Source organism: Rhipicephalus sanguineus, chromosome 1 (assembly GCF_013339695.2).
Source record: "Rhipicephalus sanguineus isolate Rsan-2018 chromosome 1, BIME_Rsan_1.4, whole genome shotgun sequence".
NCBI classification, from domain to species: Eukaryota; Metazoa; Arthropoda; class Arachnida; order Ixodida; family Ixodidae; genus Rhipicephalus; species Rhipicephalus sanguineus.
In genome coordinates, this window is record NC_051176.1 from 257,282,658 (window position 1) to 257,302,806 (window position 20,149).

The 20,149-nt window shown below is 46.6% G+C and overlaps 2 protein-coding genes across 2 annotated transcripts in view; both read right to left on the reverse strand.

Annotated features, from left to right (window-relative positions):
• Window positions 1–218: 218 nt before the first annotated feature.
• LOC119387981 (uncharacterized) lies at window positions 219–912 on the reverse strand. Its single transcript, XM_037655578.2, has one exon. The coding sequence runs from the start codon at window positions 715–717 to the stop codon at window positions 277–279; it is 441 nt and encodes a 146-aa protein (XP_037511506.2). The 5' UTR covers window positions 718–912; the 3' UTR covers window positions 219–276.
• A 5,656-nt stretch (window positions 913–6,568) lies between these two features.
• LOC119378603 (uncharacterized) overlaps window positions 6,569–20,149 on the reverse strand; it is a 33,916-nt gene continuing 20,335 nt past the window's right edge. Inside the window, exons 2-4 of the mRNA XM_049411501.1 lie at window positions 10,602–10,669; window positions 9,013–9,500; window positions 6,569–7,940 (exon numbers count right to left, since the gene is read on the reverse strand). Coding sequence (XP_049267458.1) covers window positions 7,728–7,940; window positions 9,013–9,500; window positions 10,602–10,656 — 756 coding nt within the window. The 5' untranslated portion in view covers window positions 10,657–10,669 and the 3' untranslated portion in view covers window positions 6,569–7,727. The remainder of the gene's footprint in view (window positions 7,941–9,012; window positions 9,501–10,601; window positions 10,670–20,149) is intronic.

Below are 20,149 nucleotides of genomic sequence, written 5' to 3' on the forward strand. Positions count from 1 at the left end.
CACTCTAACCAAGTTGCAGCATTGGTGTTTGTCGCGTTTTAGATATTCGTCCTTTCGAATTATTCGAAACTTCGAATATCGGCTATTTGAAAGTCGAATCGAATTATTCGATTAGGTATTATTCTATTCGAATTCGAAACTCGAATATTCGCACACCCCAAGTAAAAAGCATCAGATTTATCTGCGCCCGTACCTACGTCGGGGACGCAGCTGAACCAATAAAGAAATGCACCGTTTAGTAATTGCGATAAAAGAAAGTTTTGCGTAAACTTCGAATTAGCTGCGCTTCAACCACACTGAAGTACAGTGGCTCAGCGAGCGCACGACGTCCCAGTAAAGGCTCACGCGAGCGGTGCGAAGGGCAGGCACCTTGAATACGTCGAGGACAGCTCTGGCCTGCGCCACGTTGACTGTGAGCTGCACGCCGGCAGTGAGGTTGGTGACGCGTCCGTCGATCTCGCCCTCAAGCTGCAGAGGCTGTCGCGGGCCGGCGCTGTACCGGCTCTGCACGAGCAGCTCGTCGAGGCCCAGGCCTCCCGACAGGACGAGCACGCCGCCGCTGAGCGACGCGGCCACGTCTCCGCGGCGTTCGAGCGCCGGCAGCCGGAGCACGCGCACGTCGTGCACGCGGCCGCCCGGGAAGCGCAGCTCGCCCGGAACGCGCAGCGGCGTCAGACGCTCCACCAGCGCCGCGTTCAGCCGGAACACGCGCAGCATCTCGTCCACGATGGCGTTCGCTATGCGCGTCGTGTCCAGCCCCCTGTGGTGCGGCGGCGTGACCCGCGCTGCTGCGTGCACTGAGTGTGGAAAAGAAAAGCGCACCTGGCACGGGATGGATGCGAAGGCTCTTCCGCACTCAGCTAGCGCCGAAATTGGCCCCTCGGGCACGCTTTATCACTGCTCTGGAATTCAACTTCGGAAGCATTTTTTTCGACGGTAAATTTAAACTCGGTTTAGCAGGATACGCGCAAGTGACAATTGATTGTCTAATGGCAGAGGTAAAAAAGAAGGTTAAAAGAAGTTCGCGCAATTGTGCCAACAGCTCCTGGATGATACGTCTCAATAATGATTATTTGTTTGTTTGCCGAGTATATTAGTGCGTGCTGTTTCCATCATGTTCCCAATGGCTGACGCGTTTCTTCCGCGAAGTTGTGATCTACGCTGCATGACTGAGTCAGGGCAGAGGGCACAACGTGCACAGACGGTCGTGAAGGACGAGAAGACGGGAAGTGTAGCATTGACTGACTACTAGCGCCTCTATTGAAAGACGCTTTCATGATGTACTGCAAGTTCAATGTACTTTCAGAGTAGGAACGAAATAGAGAAAAATGCAACATGACAATGTGTTTTCATTATGTTTATTCGTTTACCTTGTTTATATTGTGCTCAGTGCATAAAAACCGGCCTACATCACCAAGCCGTTTTCCAATGAAAGCTTTCGGGGTTGGCGCCCTGTCCCGTGTTCCCGTCATTCGTCCATCCACTTTGTTGCACTCATATGCTAACGTGTCGAACCTACAAGGTTGTCATTATACCCTTATGTAGGGTAGATTGTGTCTTATAGCAGAAGCGTGCTTATATATAAGCTATATCTACTAGTCACTGTGAAGACGGATGGGGAGGCGATGGCGAAAGGGTGGGAGTCAACAGTCGCTTACATGCCACTACATTGTTCAACCTGCATCTGAAAGAGAAGTCATTCTGCAGAGCGCGTGCGTGTGTGCGAGCGGAGGGGGTGCAGTTGGGAACGGTCACCAAGCACCCTCCCTTTCGTGTCCACCGCTTTCCAAAGTCCAGTGAATCTGAAAAGTCCTATAGCTCAGCTTCGCCTGCAGCATTTTCTTCCTTTACTGCTGCTCGCAAAGTGTTTGCTTCGTGTGGATTCAGTACCGTGGATGGGCACCGGTAGCCTAAGCGGAGCGCGGCGTCTGCTATACAATGGTGATGTAGATTATTTTAATTTCACCTGATAAGGGTGGGGTACCTTTGGGGTACAGGTGAGGGTGGGTTACCGTTGTAATTCCTAAAACTGAAACTCGAACAGGATCGCATTTAATGACACGAGTGCAGTGGCGCACGGCGCAAGTGCACTGTCCAAAATTTCAAACTAAGTTCTGGGCTTTTAGGTGCCGAAACCGTGATATGGTTATATGACTTGCGGATATATTCTAACGACGAACTCTTCGTTCATGTATACCTAGATACACTATATGTACGACATTTTACGTTCCGCCCCATCTAAATGCAGCCGCTGCGGCCGGGAATTGAAGCAGTAACCGCCACGGTGGTCTAGTGGTTATGGTGCTCGACTGCTGACCCGAAGGTCGCAGGATCGAATCCCGGCAGCGGCGGCCGCATTTTCAATGGAGGCGAAAATGCTAGAGGCCCGTGTGCTTAGATTTAGGTGCACGTTAAAGAACCCCAGGGGGTCGAAATATCCGGAGCCCTCCACTACGGCGTCCCTCATGATCATATCGTGGTTTTGGGATGGGAAACCCCAACAATTATTATATTATTGAACTAGTAACCCCGTGTTTCCCCCAAGTTATAGCCCACTCCAGTGGAACGGCGCTCAAAATTGTGCGGGGTGGGAAACTTTCCTACCGACCTACATTTTCTCTTGCATACTGCAGCCACAGTTGTCTGTAAGCACGGTCAGGAAAACTTGTTGCGGACTACATAGTTAGCTTACCGGGCAATATCTATAGCAAGTGTCTTATTAACGCAAGGGCGCTAATATCTGGCGGAACGTTGCAGGCGAAGATAGCAGCTTTCGTGAGCACTCGTTTTGCGATCCAGGGGATTTCGCACCTGTAGGACAGTTCACCTAAATCGAAGGGAGTATAAGGCGCATGAAGTGGCTGCAACGTTTAAAAGAAAGTTCCGGAGACTGATGAGGCTGCGTCCTTAAAATCGGCATCATTATCCCGCTCATCGGATCTGGTGGCAAATCATCGTGTTGCCCGGTTTTCCAGATCGTTATCGTTAGCCGCTACGCGCTATGTCTTGGTTTAGCGTCTTAATGCAGTAACCGCGATAAAATGTGCCCGCTGGCACCGCTAGGCACCGCCAGGCACCTTTGCGCGTTTCGGCAGCTGACACTTCGTAGAGATATCTTGAACCGGTGAACAAAATGGAGAATGTGTGGGCATCGGTGGTCCTGATCTTCAGGGTCAAGATATCTGACAGCTGTATGCACTGCGGGTGGTCCGCAGTCGAAGGATGATCTCCGGTCAACGCATGTGTGAGTGTGTACACAGTCAGTTCTATCGCCCCAATCGCCCATCGTCCGTCTTTTCTCCCTTTCCTCCGACTGCAAATAATAGTTGTTTGGAAACCGCTGAAGCCTGATACGTGGGTACGACTATCCGCTCCCTTTGGTTTTTCAGCGTTTGCTTTTCCCCTTAATCTACATTTCAAAGTAGCCGGCCTTGGCTAGAATGCGGCTGGCACGTGACTCAGATATGAACGGCCGGGTCAGTAAAGGCTAGAAAACTCCAGCTTTTTTTCGTTAATACTCTTTTTTTCGTTATCTGTGTTGAATACAACTTGTTTTTACGGACAAAGGCGCGCCCCTTCGTGTCGAAATGGCTCCTGCGTGTTCAGTTCAAGGCTGGCTCGTTTGCGCTTTCCACGCTCTACTGCATGCAATTAAAAGCAGTCCAATTAAACGGGGTTGTCCCTGAAGCGAGACTTTACAACGAGACAAAATGCTGCCTGTCGACGAGAACGGTGAGGCAACGGCGGCGACGGCCCTCGCGTTTTACACGGATCAAAAAGTTTGTCGTTAGGACATAGAACACCGTTTGTGTGTATGTGCGTGGGGGTGGGAGGAAGCCAAGTGGGCCATGCACACATTAAAAAAAAAGAAAACATTCGCTGTTGTGAAGAATAGATAGAAGTAGAAACTAACCGGGCTAATTGCTAAACGTGGTCGACCTGCCACCCGCCGTGGTGGTCTAGTGGTTATACCGCTCGACTGCTGACCTGAAGGTCGCGGGATCGAATCCCGGCAGCGCCGGCCGCATTTTCTATGGAGCCCAAAATGCTAGAGGCCGGTGTACTTAGATTTAGGTGCACGTTAAAGAACCCCAGGTGGTCGAAATTTTCGGAGCCCTCCACTACGGCATCCCTCATAATCATATCATGGTTTTGGGACGTAAAACCCTGGTAATAAATAATGGTCGACCTACCGTACACATAATGCAACATTTCTCATTAGGGCTTTTCCGTCTCCCACAAAACAGACGTGTTCCACGCGCGTTTAAGTTTCTGGCTTTGCACATAGCTTGTTTACCTCATGACGAAGGTGTTATCCACTGGTTTTATATACATAATCATTTGCACTGCTTCAGATAGAGTCTGTTAATTTGGCCGCTTCCTGTTAGTCATCGTGAGTTCGCTGACGTTATTTACGGCGATATCAACTTTTCGACTTAGCAGGCGGTAGGCTGCAGTGGGTAATGTATGGGAGCGCGTTGGATCGCTAGATGTATATAGCTTCACAGCGCGAGGTCGTAGGTCCGATGCCTGGCCGGGCGGCGGCCGCATTTCGATAGGAACGAAATGCAAAAGCGCTCGTTTACTCAGGTTTAAAGCGCACATTAAAGAACCGCAGGTGGTCAGAATAAATTCGGAGCTCTCCACTACGGCGTCAACCCACTGTGTCACAGTTTCGGGACGTTAAATCACCCTGCGACTGTCTTAACAATTCGACTGCAGTGGACTGCTGACCCAAAGGTCGCGGGTTTGATCCCTGCCGCAGCGGTCGCATTTGGATGCAGGCGAAATGCTAGAGCACTTAGATTTAGGTGCACGTTGAAGGACCCCACATGGACGAAACTTCCGGAGTCCCCCACTCCGGCGTGCCTTGTAATCATATATCATGATTTTGGCTCGTAAAACCCTAGATATTGTTATCAATAACAATTCGACAGCGCTGAGCTACATTGAGGGCAGTCTTTCTTTTCTCATACTGACGGCCACCGCGTTGCTTTGCACACTCACCTGATGTCATCATGCATGTCGCAAGAAACAAGAGACAGCGCAGCGTAGAACACCGTGGCATGTTGTTGCCGTAGAAGGCAGACGCTTGACTTGCAATTTGTAGCCGCTACTGAGCACGCAGCCGGCCTGTCGCACGCACAAGGGGGCCCGCATTGCCGAAGAGCGCCGTCAGTTATGATGAACAATGACTCGATCGACTCTAAAGAATCGGTGTTTTACTTCCAGCGGCGCGCATATGCGCATGCGAGAACTTCATCTGCGCGAGTCTCTTCCTGCTGATCCCGATTACACGAAAACGCATCTTGTTATCGGCTTTAATTGTGTAGCTATCTTGCGCACACTTTCACCGAAAAAGCTGAAGAGCGCCCCAACTTCTTGCTGCATCCGTTTTCAAAATCGGAATGCCTAGTTATGTATTCGGTATATATACTATATATATAAAGGCAGAGGGTTTGCTTGGCCCTATAACACAAAAACTCATTCGAAACTTCTGAAACTTTGATTCTTGGACAGGAATACGCGAAGATATCTGAATCGAAAACGCAACATTGTACAGTAACATGCGTAATGACATATAGCCACTGAGCTAGCCACTGCGGCTGGTGTATACATATAACAGTTTTGCCTCCTTGCGACATTGTGATATATTGCATGGGAACTGGCAGGTGCAGCCTGAAATCCACTGCGCGAACACCGGACATGTACCCGTCGATTTCATGATATATCGTATAGCGCGAGGCCTCGAGAAAATGAACGTTTTCCTCGCGGCGCCCGTGTCCCGTATGCTCGCATGCTGGGTTTTGTTCAAGCTTAGTGGCGGCCGGGAGGTCGACAGCTGAAGAAATACGGAGCATAATCGAAGGAAAGAGCGTACATCATGTACTACCTATTCAATGGTCGGCACATGTCCCAGCAAAACAGCGACCAAAAATAGGGAAGGTATATAGGAACGGTTGAATTCGCTTTATACCCTCATCTTTTTATTTTCTCATTTTTATTGACATTCGCAAAAAGCATCTTGAATCGTGGACAGAGACCTCGCTTTTTTTTCTTTTGTATGATGACGTTTGTGATTCTCTCTCACTGAGAGATAGGAAAGAGAACATACGCAATGCACAATGAAAGAAGGCATGCAGCACGAAGGGGGCAGACAGATGTTTGAGATCATCGCAAAGAAATCTCAAATATCTCTCTGACACGTTTCGGATAAACCCTCAAGTAAACATAGATCCCATAAGCCCCCAATGCCGAAAACACTGGCCCGTGTACTTAGATTTAGGTGCACGTTAAAGAACCCCAGGTGGTCGAAATTTCCGGAGCCCTCCACTACGGCGTCTCTCATAATCATATGGTGGTTTTGGGACGTTAAACCAAAGATATTATTATTATTATTATTATGCCGAAAACACTGTGCCGCTGCGGCGAGACCGCAGAAACCGTTAGTCCAAGCGGATGCCTGAAGGACCGTTGGGCCGATGCTGAGAGCGAGAGCACATGGCTATCGATTCAGGACCCATAAGAAGAAAGAAGTACAACTCAACGTTCGGGACACATGACACATACATTTATTAAAGTACTAGAACATCACCGGGTGTGTAGCGCTTGTGTGTAGAGAAGCTCCCACTGATGCTTCCGTGCCGTGGAAACAGTGTTTGACCAGTCTCACTGTGCATCTCGTTTGCGTGAAGGCGCAGGTGAATCATGCATGCGATGGGATTATGATCCGGCTTGAGCGTAAAGCTTCGTTGATATATGTCAAGTGTGCTATACTCTATATGAAAAATATAATTACATTAAATACAAAAAAAAACCGCGAATCGCAGCTGTGTATTATCACAGTTATCGCGCCATCAAGAAGAGAAAAAACGCGACGGATATAGTGCAGCGTTCTCACGTATCCTATGTCACAATCGTGTGCTCCGAACTGTTGGCACACACTGCTACCGACTGAATTGACAGCGCACAACGGCAAATAACGGGCTATAGAAGGGAAGCTCCTTCGCAACGATTCGGTCAAGATACTTTAGCATTTGTTGCTGTAACGGGCACTGCATGAATGGCCGGCCATTTTCGTGCATTCCGTTGTGTATACAACTCTGGCAAGTTTGTGCGTCACGTAATTTCATACGTGTTTGCAAGAATGCAAGTCTTGAAACTCTCACTTGGCTCTCTTGTTTGGCATTTAGTCTCATTCCAAGCCTGATCAAGTCTTTTTTTTTTTCTTTTCGAAGTTGCGATACTACAAAGTAACAACAGATTTGCAGCGCAGCGCCGTCATACGGCGCTGCGATGCCGTTACCTTTACTTCTGAATGTACTTGGCGTTCTTGCATACTGTTCACTGTATTGGCTGAAGTGCAATGTTTCTGATTACGATTTCTTGCGAATATCGTAACATTATCCAGCACTCTCACAAAGCGTGTATAATTATTGCTGACGAAATTAATGGTTGGCGCAGGAGGCGCGCGCGAACACATTTGTAATGCCCATGCAGCTTAAAGTCTATAACGGCACAGTATACAACGTACGCGCGGATTTTACAGAAGACCCTCAACTTGGCTATAGTATCAGCTTGGCTTCATCGGGAGCACGGGGATGGAAAACGCCGCAGCTTATTGTGCCTCGCCCCGCACGATTTTTCTTGGGCGCTTATTCGAGATGCCGGCGCGTTCTGCAGCGTGACCCTCCGCGCCCCCGCTCGTTCCCGTGGCCGCGCACGACCTAGCGCTTGCGGAACTCATTGAGCGAGGTGAGCTTGGTGCCCAGGTCCTTCATGGCCTCGTTGATGGCCATCGCTCCGTCGGTCTCCACCAGCTGGATGATGCGGCCTTTGTTGGCGTTGACGGCCCAGTTGAGGATGCTGCGCAGCGCCCAGTTGAACAGGACGCTCGCGCCCGTTGCCCGGGTGATGCGGATGTCGCTCAGGCGAGCCACCTGCGTGAACACGCGCTCTGGCATCAGCGAGATTCGGGCTCGGATATAAACAGTGCGCGGACGCTGTAAGGTTGCACGTGCTCGAGTTGTTCACGGTAGCCGACTCGGAAACTGCGCGCGTCTGAGAGCCGACCATTAAGACGTTTCGACAAGCTGAAGTAGCCACATCATACATTTGGCAGAAGCTGTCTTCGTACGATGGGAAGTCGCGCGATGAGCTATGTGGTTTGTTTTAGTCGACGGAACAGCAAGATTGGCGCGCACTTGTGCCTTGCGCTACGCGGAACTTGTCGCCCGAGTGACGTTGATTGAATCTGAATAAAAACAGCTAGCAAAACTGAACTGAATGCTGGTTCGCAAATTCGGTTTTCGTTGTGGTAGGGGCCAGCATGTAAGCTATGTTAAGGCGGATGCAAACAAAAGTGTGGAGGTAATTGAGCTATCGCATTACACAGTGTTGAAGTTGATTAGGTATATGGTGTACCCATAGAGTAAATTTTTCATGCTTAATGATTAGAACAGCACGTCCACGAATTGAATTCGGCGACGGTTAGAATTACGCTTTGCAAGCGAAGTATGTAAATTTAACATCATGAAAATGTGACAACTTGCACGCGCATCATGTGCATCAAGCTGGAAGGCTATCGCAGCATGCCCAGAATGTTACACCATATAAACATTGACGTGGTTGGAGTGTTGATTTGCATGAACAGAGTAACTCTCACGTACGCTGTCGCCTCTCTCTCTCTCTCTCTCTCTTTTATAAGCTACACCTTCCCGACTCTTTCGCATTCTGTGTAAAATTTAGGCATGATCACGCTCTTTATTCCCTGGCTAAAAAGATATTAATATGCCGCTTTACTGCCATTATAACATTGTTAGCGTAGCAAAACAGCAAACATAATCACAAAAACTTGCCTAACACAAATATTTTTCGAGCTAAAAAGTTAAAAAGAAATGAATATCACGATGAGTTTCTAACTAGCGCAATCCTCACACTGCATACGTCTCGTTATTGTTATTATTAAAGCATACTACTTGGGGAAAGTGTCACCCGTTGCAGAAGGCATACCTTAAGCTTGCGGAGCGAGGGTGTGCCGTTGTTGTCGACATTAATGTCCATGGAGATGCTGACGTCCTCTACCTTGGCAGACAGCTTACCGCCGAACGGTATGAAGAGCCAGGTCCTCTTCCAGTCGGACTCGAGTGCCAGGTCCCGCGCGCCAAGGTGCACGAGCACGTCAAACGAGGAGTCGCCGAAGCGGAAAGTGCAGTTGTCGCTGCGGTACACCGAGTTCACGCCGTAGAGGAGTGCGTTGGAAAGCACGAAGCCGTTGTACTGCAGTGTGCCCAGGGACGCGGGCGATATCTTGGACTGGATAGTCTCGCTCGTCTGCACCTCCTCCAGGATCTGATCCACAAAGTCGTTGGCGTCGTTGATGTCGTCCTCGACATCGTCGCTGGGCTTGGCGGTGCTGGTCTGCGTGGTGTCGCCAGCCGCTGTGGACGTCGACGTCGCTGGCAGGTCACTGGCTAGGGTCGTCGTGGTGGTCGACTCATCTGGCGAGAAAAAGATTAAGCCGCATTTTAGCAGGGCTACGTTTATTTATGGTCTACAGATCGTCGCCTGGACTTTCATATGCATCGATAGTTGGTGCAGGAAAATGTGCAGGAAAGAGTGAACATCCTCTAGTGGCGTGAGAGTTGTCAAGAGCTTGTGAGACACAGCCCTACAATTGGGCAATCTGTCTGTGGCTACCCGAAGCACTAATCTCACGCTCTGGCTTAATCATTTCACTGTTGCTTACTTAGACACTCTCTTAGGAAGGAATGAAGAAACAAAAAACACCTGCGGTAAAGTCATTTCTGCACACGCGCTTTGAACACCAACAGCTATAACAGAGAACTCAGTAAACTGTTCTTGTGCCTTTCTTTTCGAGAAAGTGGACGGACATAGAATATATTTCCTTCACACGCGTCTATTTCCTGCCTTATAAGTTCAGTTATTTGCTAAAACTAGACCATCTGTTGTATACAAACCACGCTTGCTTTCAGCTCAAGGCCGCTGCAGCTCGTGTCTGTTGTGCACGGACCTGAGCCGTCCGTGAGAAGCGTGTTCTATTTCGTGCCAACTTTAACATACACTGGCGTAATTTTTTTTCTTTTTTGAAATGTTGAAGTTTTCAAGGATTTCTTGATGTCTAGAGACAGAGCTGGTGCTCGTAAAAAGGTTGAAATTCTAGACACGTGCACGTTTACGAGCTGTTGGTAATCGCTTTGTATTCTTTCTTGAAGGTCGCAAGGAATTGATTACTCAGAGCACAGGCGGTGCTAGCGTTTGTTTTTGAGTAAGTATTTGGGAGTTCTATAGTATTACGCAGTCAAATATATAGGACGCAAGCCGCCTGGCGTACAATAAGCATGGAGAGAGGGATTTGGGTACAGTAAAATAAACCTCGGTGCGATGTTTCTTCAACTCCGCACTGCTCTTGAAGTCCTTGTTTTATAAGCTCCTAATTTTGTTTTACGATGATTATAACGTTCGAGTCAGTGCGAGGGTTGAGGAAGGCAGTGTGTGTAACGTAAGTCACTTCTTATCATCGGCCCTTTTCCCACCCTTTTGATGCATAATAAGTCAAAGTATAGAAAACAATGGATTACCTTGGCAGAGACCGCTGGCTGCTAGCCAGCTAAGGAGAATCAATCGTAGTATCATGGTTATGTGGAATCTGCAATAGAGAGAGAAGTACAACTTCTTTAGGCATCGGCTCGCTAACGAAAAAAACAAATAAATAAACAAATTTAGAAAATGTGGAGGAAATGAGGGCACAGTAAAGGATGCTTTTGTGGGCCAACGATCGTACAGGCTTATTCGTAAGAATAGAAGTAGCAATACTGCAGCGAAATGTGTAAGATATTCTGTCGCTATAGCGATTCAAATAAATGGTGATGACTTCGTTTAGAGATGTGCTATTATTATTATTATTATTATTATTATTATTATTATTATTATTATTATTATTATTATTATTATTATTATTATTATTATTATTATTGTTGTTGTTGTTGTTGTTGTTGTAAAAAGAAGAAAAAGAGGATATTTAGAACCCCACAACGCATTGATGCATGCCTCTATGAGATCTAAACATGACAAACAACTACTTATAAGGCGATTTCAGATCTCCTAAGTAAGTATTGTGCTATTATATTTAGTTCTCGTGCAGTCAGGAAAAAGTATGGGACAGCTTTGTGAGCTGCAGAATGTAATCTTAAATGTTAAGTGAAGTTTGAAGGCCCGAAAGAGCAGAACCATGCGCCAAAATGCTTGATCGATCGGCACTTAATACAACTGCTGAAAATGAGAAGGAACTACAATGCAATCCGATTGTCAAACGCGCATCCCTCGCAGTGGTTTACATGCATTATAACGCGCGCTTTTCGCTTCGTGCCAGCAGAAATTTGCGAGGCAAAGCAGTCGCCGCACTATTTAAAAGCTGATGCTCAGGATCTTCGAAGACTTCCTTCAGTAACGCTTCAGTAACGCTTTAGCCATGCTTGAACCAGCCGGTCGCCGTGCTTTCAAATGTACAACACCACAACTCTGGAAGCAACGTTTAAATACATCGTAAATGCATGTAATGCCTTGGGCTTCCCCACATACCGCAGTGTGACTACAAAATTTTTTTTCGCAGATAAGATGTACTTGTGAGGAGCTAAACGATCACACTTTTTGTCACTCTGCTCTTATTCCCACGACTAAATTGTCAATTAGGCATCAGCAGTACCTTTTGCGTTATGTTCCTCGCCTCTTACCTGCGCAGCTATGAAGCGAATGTGTGAAAAATTTTGCGATAAGAGGCTTACGAGAAAGCTATAGATGTAAAGCTGCCACTTTAAAGTGTTCATGTACTGCTAGTTTCTGAAGAACTCCGAAATGAAAGCAAAATTATTCCGAAGTTCTCTACTGCAACGCCTCTGACGTTTACTTAAATATCTCAACTAAAGCTACAGGCATCGAGAAATCATAAAAAAATATTTCGGGCAGCTCTGTAGAACTTAGGTTCTATACAAACGTACGAAGCACGGCGAATGAACATCGAGGTGCCACCGACAACGGCGCTGCTCGCGATTAATTAAATTAATTGCGTTAGAGCGGATGAACGCGCCTTAGAGCAGCCATAATCGAATCAGTGAACAGCAAGCTGCCTCGCAGAACAGTGGACGTTAGTTAAATAATAAACAAAGTTACTCTCTTGTTAGAATTATGCTTATGCTCTGCTGCTCACTTCGCACTGCGGGTATTTCAAAATAAATAAATAAATAAAATAAACGTGTGAAGAATAAAAAAGACCCGAATAGCAAGAAATTTATAGCAACATTTCACTTACGCGGACCGTAGCCGTTTGTCCGTCTTGAGCAATTTGATACCTTTCAAATGATCCGGAGATTCTCGAGTCCGCATCAGTACACTGCTGTAATTTTTACTCGCAGAACAGTGGACGTTAGTTAAATAATAAACAACAAAGTTACTCTCTTGTTAGAATTATGCTCATGCTCTGCTGCTCACTTCGCACTGCGGGTATTTCAAAATAAATAAATAAATAAAATAAACGTGTGAAGAATAAAAAAGACCCGAATAGCAAGAAATTTATAGCAACATTTCACTTACGCGGACCGTAGCCGTTTGTCCGTCTTGAGCAATTTGATACCTTTCAAATGATCCGGAGATTCTCGAGTCCGCATCAGTACACTGCTGTAATTTTTACTAACAAGTTAGCACGCTTGAGCGACTAGGCTGACTCATGCTATGCGAGAGTGACTGAGTCCGCAAATGACTGCGACGTACCATTCGGGCGACTCGTTTCACGTGAGCGGACTAATGAGCAGCGCTGGAGAGCGGCTCTTCGGCACCGGAGTGCCAAGGTCAAATGCGCGCGCGCCTCGCTTGGAACGAACGTTTGTTCTTAAAGCCTCTTTCCCCACCATCCGTCGTCTCTCCTTTTTTTATAGGCAGGCAGCAAATGCGACACGCTGTTTATGAATGCACAGGACGCACCGGTGAGACGCTTATCTCCGGAAGCTCCCTATAAAAGGCCACACAGCTCGGTTGAATACGGTCCGAGAGCAGTCGGGTCTGTTTCATATTGAATGTCTCGTTTGCCGATGCGTCGACCTGATTTGAACGGCGTATGAGTAATGCTTCGTCGAACTGAAACGTCTTGAAGATACGCTAAAGCTATCTTCAAGAAGCGCTGGGCACATACGGAGACAGCGAAACGTACGGGCTACACGGCGTTAGTTTGGTAAAGCTAAAAAAAAAAAGGGGGGGGGGGGTTGCTTTGGCGCGTTACTCCGTACTTCGATCACGTAATCGCATGTAATCAGGGTTGCCAATGGTGGCTACTTTTCGCCAAATTGGCGAATTTGAGGGGCCCGTGGCGACCTAAAATGATGAATGGCGACATGGCGAATTTTTGGCGATTTTCGGCTTAGGTCTCCACTGAGTTATACATCCTGAGCTCAGTGCCTTCCCAATGAATGAGCGGCAACATTCTTTGTATTTTTCTTGGTTTTAGACCCAAGAGTAGAATGTGCACATTACGCGTCATTCCGTATGTCCGTCCTGTAACTCGTGCGTATCTCCTGAATTCATCTAGAGGCAGGAGATACGGCAACCTCCCCCAGAGACATTCTAGCAAAATGTAAACCGCGAGGGGGCAGTCTTCGACTATAAGTTAATAGCTTTCGGCGCTTTAAGCTTCTCTAAAGTTTCGCTTCTGAAGGGGCTGAAGGTTCCAACCATCTGTTCCGTCAAAGCTCCAAATGTTCTGAATAGCTCGGCGACTTATTCGCTGTTGCAGTACCCCTAATTCAGCTCGTAAAGACTGTTTTGGAATAGTGAAGAGAGGCGGATACGCGGCTGTTTGTGCAATAACAAATTATTTACTCAGGCATTTTCCACTGCTCTCGGTGAGCGTGTGCAATGAAAACAATTGCTATATAACATTTTACATTGCTCGCCTGTTCATTAATAACGCATCGGATTGACGCGTGTAGATATAAGGGACTTTAAGAAAGGGTCGGTGACGTCCTTTATTATATTAGTTCACACTGCAAAGGTGCAAGACTCACTAATGATCGGTTCCTGTAAGAATTCTGTCGTCTTACCTTCAATAAACCTTTTAATCCATTTAATTCATAATGTTCGCGTAAAGCTGGCCACAAACAACGCTTTCACGGTTTTCGCCCAATGTTTACCACACTTCTACCTTTGAAACAAGCGGACAGGGATGGAAGGATATCGTGAGTGTTTCATTCATTCATCCTTGCGCCACCACGCATGCACATCTTGCGGCTAGTCGGAGAAGCAGCACCATGCACTCCCATGGTGAAGCGGGCCATACGACTGGCATTGAGAAACGTCAATATAATTTAAGGGTCTTGAATGGTACTGTATTCTACGGGGCTATATGTGATAGGACATTTTTATTACTAGGTATGACGCACATATCTAGAATGGCGACTTTTTTGGCGAAATTTGTAAAAAAGTGGCGACTTTTGGCGACTTTTTGCTCGTCGTTCGGCGACATTTACTCGAAAGTCAGTGGCAACCCTGCATGTAATCGTAGTTGCGAAGAAATGAGCGAGTTTCAACAATGTTTTCAACAAGCTGATCCAAAATGTATGCGTCTTTCAATGTCACGTGCAAGATCCCTAGTGGTGCTCCGAGTGCATAGACTAAGTATGTGCTGTCATAAGCTCTCGATTTTGGAGAGGGCTAGATGCATTCTGTTTACAGTCCGACTGTTTTTTTTTTTTTTTAGCCCGTGTAATATATACCACACATCCTGTGATGAACAAACACACACGCACGAACGCACCTGAAAAAATCTGTTGATAAAAGGACCCAGTTACACGTATTGGCGAAAAATCTGGACGTCGTCGTCGCTTAGGCCGGAAAATAAAGTTTTTCGGTGTTGTTTGCTGTCTGTAAACGGCACTACCTTGAGTTTATAATGGCGATAGTGTTTGTATCTTTTGGCGCTGGCCGTGTGAATTTCCTCTGTTCTACCGGCTACCATCGAACGCACGTGCCTACCTCCAGGGTGGATGTTCCATGTGCCTGAGACCATCGATGCTCAGATACAGCTGTTGACGTTAGCTTTCTTTTATGCATAATCCACAACACTTGCTGGGTATTGCAGAGTATTAATATGCAAAAGTTGAGGTGAGAACTCTGACGATGACAAGTGGGCGACTTTTAGACATGCATGTGGGAACAAACTAATCCATTACGGCGAACTTAGCCCGCGAAATTATGTTGCCATAAACGCATAGCGACCCATTGATCAAGTCTAAAACTTCTGCGAAGCCTTCCTTGTGCTGCCGATATCGGTATTGCTCTCGAGAAACTAGCGAACTCCTTAAACGAGCAGAAAACTCACATTGCAGACATTGCTTAGAGGTGCGCACAGTATTCTTCTGACGATGATGGCGCCGGTGTAGAGTGTTTGCCAACATCCGTTGAAGCTTGGAAACAAAATACGTGATTGTACAAGTTCGATGGCGCTCTGCGACGCCTCTGACCTCTGCTTGTCAGACGGCGTGTCTTAAGACTCACGCAAGGAGGCGTGTCCATTTCGGTGACCCGTTGTCATGGCGATATTGGTTTCGTGCCTACTCGCATTTTGTCCTTTCGTGGCCCTTGCATCAAAACCATGCAGAAAAGAAGGAATCGAAGATTCCTTTTGTCTATGGTATACGAACACGGTGCGAAAAAAAAAATTAGCCACGCCTATAGTCGCAGATACAAGATTCGATACGATGTGGGACGAGATTTCCATGCTGTGTTAGCAAAGTTACAGCTCAAATCAGTGTCTGTTTTTTAATTAGATTTATTAAGCTTATGTCGCCCGTTGCATCAGTCCAGTTCATCAATCCAGGTAATCGTGCCTCTCAGCACATCAGCCATGTTAAAGCTGCACACCGTGCCCGCACCGGCACGCACCTTTCAAGCGCTCTTTATCACGACAGTCATCCACTGGAACTGTCATTACTCATACATGGTTCTTCGCGTCAACCCTGCTCACTTCAAAGCCGCTATTGAGTTACTTTTTTGGCAACATCGACTAACGTGTTTCGTTTTGTTTTGTTTTCACCCACCCCTCACGTGAAACCCTACGTACATGGTCTTTGAGGTATTTCGAATAAATAAAAGAATAAATAAGAAGAAATCCCAACTTGAGGTTGGTGTGCCTTGGTGCGACTTATTTCGTCAAGTTGTATGTAGAAAACTTATAGACTTCAGAAGAAGCGCAAGTCTCAACTCGTGAACTGTTTCCGAAACACATCACTAAAGGCTTAGAACTCGCCTTTCTGACTCTGGCTTGTGGTCCAACACATCCGCAACCATCATCATCAGGACGCAATACTTAAAAGGAAGATCTGCGCTCGTGTTTGTTATTGCACTCGGAAGTCAAGGTTGTTATGAGAAACGCTAGAGTGGCTACTACGAATACGCTATGGCCACTCGGAGATAGCTATTATTGAGGTGGTATGAACGAGTGGGGCTGGTAGATGACTACAGTATAGAATTTATGAAGGAAACACTTCCTGAACGTAAAGGAACGTGTCTTCCCTGGGATACGTTTCTTTACGCGTATTCCACACTGCTTGCTAAGGGAGGTCTTTCTCCTTTAGCAAGCAGTGCTAAAACGTCCGGGTTTTTCTGTCTGTTCTTTTTTTTTGCTTTTTTTCTTGCGCTACGACCTTGTATAAGGATGGAGACAGTTTCGTCTCTCTTCCTTGAAGAATCTTGTGGTTTCTTGAAAAAATTCCTCGCTTTTTAAACCTCGATAAGCTCTGTCTTCAGGTAACTCAGAATTTAGGATAAACAACTATATAAGGTGTTGTGTCTCCTATAGCTGCACTGGGGGAATAATAACGTGCGCGTTAGTTAGGTGCATTTTAATATAATTACCGCGCCCTGTAACTGCATATTTCAAAATCCGTGCATATAAAAGCAGTATCTCGCACTAGGGTCTAGCCTTTTAGAACAAGGCACATGAGTATAGCGCGCTGCGATGACTTAGAACGAAAGTTCGGGCTGCCCGCATTTCTTTTTACTTCCCCTGTACGGTTACAATATTGGTGGATGATATTTTCAACACTCACCGAGCGGATCGTGAGGGCGAAGAGTCGAGAGGACGACGAAGGACAGGAGTACAGTACTGCACTTCGGATCACTGAAACTTCTGCACAGGAATAAGCCCAACATGCATGCAGCGCTTAGCCCTGACAGTCGCGTATGCAGCAGCATATATGCACACGGTAGAGCGGCTCCTACCGTGTTTTTATGACGCCTGTTGACATACTGGAACCATGTCTTTACAGCTGGGCAGAGATTAGGCAGTATAATGTCCTCTACAACCGAGCTTCAGCTTCTCAACGCAGATAGTGGTTTGAAGTTGGGAAAGACGCTTATTTCTGTAACCCTCGAGAGCATGGCGCAGCGTCTTAAGGGAGAGAGAGAGGGGGGGGGGGGGGACATTGAAGGATGGAACAGAGAAGAAAGGAGGACCCACCACATCTCAACGTATGTCTGTGTAATATGAGCACCTTAACCTCTCCCCTCTTTCCAACCCTTTCTTTCTTTCCTTGCAACGGTGTACTTGACCAACTTTTCCGGCGCACGCTTTGCAGTGATTTGGCAGGAGCGAGAAATGCGGTGTTCACATTGTTTCCACATCGAATGTAAAGTGACATATAATGGCCGGGAGCGAACGCACCAACGTATTTTGCGCACTGAAATCACGGGACCCCACGGCGCACCGATCAATCATTACGCACGCTTTGTTAGAACTGTTCCGGCTAGATACATGTTGGCAGTATTTACTAACGGGACCTTGCATGTCTCAAGGATTCTTTAAACCCACACGCAATCAATCGCGCTTAGCGTGCTTCTTGCAGGCACGCGTTTCTAAGCATTTTGCATGCGTCATGCTTAGATCTGTGTCAGGGAAAGGCAGTTACAGACTGCGATTCGCTTGACTGCCCATTTGATACTGGATGTTGGTCACCAAATAAAAAGGCGAATTCTTGACGTTGTAAGTTTTGACGTCGCAGCCTAATACGTGTGTAGTCTGTTCTATCGTCTGCTCTATGCTTAACCTTTAGAAGCCCCGTCACAAGCCGCAATTGCGTTTGCATCAGTTGTCTTTCTGTTATTAGATAAGCATGGACTTCCGTTTCACTAATTTATGTCGAATCCGCAGCAGCAGGATCAACAGTATCAGCGGAAGATATGCGCAGCGCTGCCGCACTTGCGAATGCTGCATTTCAAAAACTTTGGCCGTTTGTCAGTCTTACTACAGTGTCTCTCTACTTCGGCATTTATGATTCGGGAATGGAAGCTGTTCGTCACTTGATCGCTGCGAAGTATAGTATACCTTCATATCGATTTTAGCCTCTTGTTCCATCTCGCTTGGCCGAAGTTAAAGCAAGCAAAAGAATCTAAGAAGTAGCGCAAACTATAAAAACGTGAGAAGAAGAGGAGAACGAGAATGAATCGGAAATGAAAATAATAATTACCCAATCAATAAAAAAAACGCCAAGATCTAACGCAATGTTGGATTCTAAAATACGCGAAGCATGTTTGAGTTCCCGAGGTAGAAGCGGTAGGCGATGACAGACAACATCCACGCCTGCATAGCTATAGTAGATGTCGATGCCTAAGTTACGAACGAGAAAAATGTTGGCATTGTATATACCGTAGTCATCACCCGACACATGGTGTAGCAAGCCAGGCGATAAACCGGGCTAACATCTCCGCAGATATCATTAAAAGTTGCTATCTATCTAACTTACGAGGACGAAGGCGACGTATGGTGTTTGTTTATGGAATAATTTTGACGAGAAGTGCATGCACGTAGAAGTGCGACGCATACCTAAATACATTTAACGCATAATACCCCTGGTTTCACAGTGACACTTGGAGTCTGGCGAGTTTGGTCTAGAACGGGCACGTTCACAGTTACAATTGCTCAATGCCGAAGTTGTCTGTTCGAGCCAGTACCCGGCGGCCCAGCAGGTTGTTTGTAGCATAATCATAAGTATATCAGGTGAGGTAATAACGTCGAACGGCAAACCCTAAGGAATAGGCAAAAAAAGAAAAGTCGTTTTAAAGTGTGAACTATGCGTTCTAGTAGGCGTACATATCACAATGGTGTCATTCTCGTGATGTTCCTGACGTTTTAATCTACTCATGACTCGCTCGCTACGCTCTAAGTGATATATTTATGTATAGAGCATTATTTCTTTTTTCGGCCCTTACAACTTGAAAAGAAAAGGAGAGAAAAACAAAGAGAAACATGCTCACTTTTGCTTCGTCGTCCACGAAACGGACAGGGCATAAACGATTTCGCGAACCGGGTATCAGGTGGCTGCTATGAGGCAGCTGCATAGAGCTTTAAAACGGGGTTGCGTTATGAGCACCTATGCGTTCGTTTCTTAGCGCCAGCTGGCACAGTACGCTCTTTTCGTGCTCTTATAGCTACTCATAATGGTTCTACAAGGCTTCGCCGTCGCTGTCTTGAAAAACAATACCGAATGGAGTGCCGAATACGTTAAGAAGTCTAAACGCAGTGCTGCGCTGTATCAACCGGAAGTCGCTCTTTGTGAGTAGCTTGCACCGAGAGACGTAATCAGTCCATTTAACTTTTTCTGCTTTGTTCTGAAAATTCGTGTGTGTAGTTGTGCGATCAAAACGCGTCCAAGCTGGACACTGGCGACCGTTCAGGTTGCAAATGTAACTGGCTACTCCTTGGCGTCAGTAGGTCATCGCATCCAACTTTACAGGGAGCAATGTCACGGAGCATTCAACCGGAAAGCACATGGCACCTGAAGGTAAGCGTCTGTACCTGCGCCTTGTCCGCTGAGATATTAGTACCAGGGCTCACTTTTCTTTGTTTTTTCTTAGCTGTCTATAGTCACGTCACAAAGCTCAATAATTAATTTTGCTGCTGTCAGTCATATGCATCAAATGCCGTTCCGCAAGTTGCCATTTCAACCGAGAGAAACGTCGCGATAGATTCTTGAAAAATAACGACGTCATCCACTCGCTCGCATTCAGAATGAAGGAAAGAAGGAAAGAGACAATAAAGAGACAATGAGCCTCGGACTCAGCGTTACCAAGCAAGTAGCAACATCAT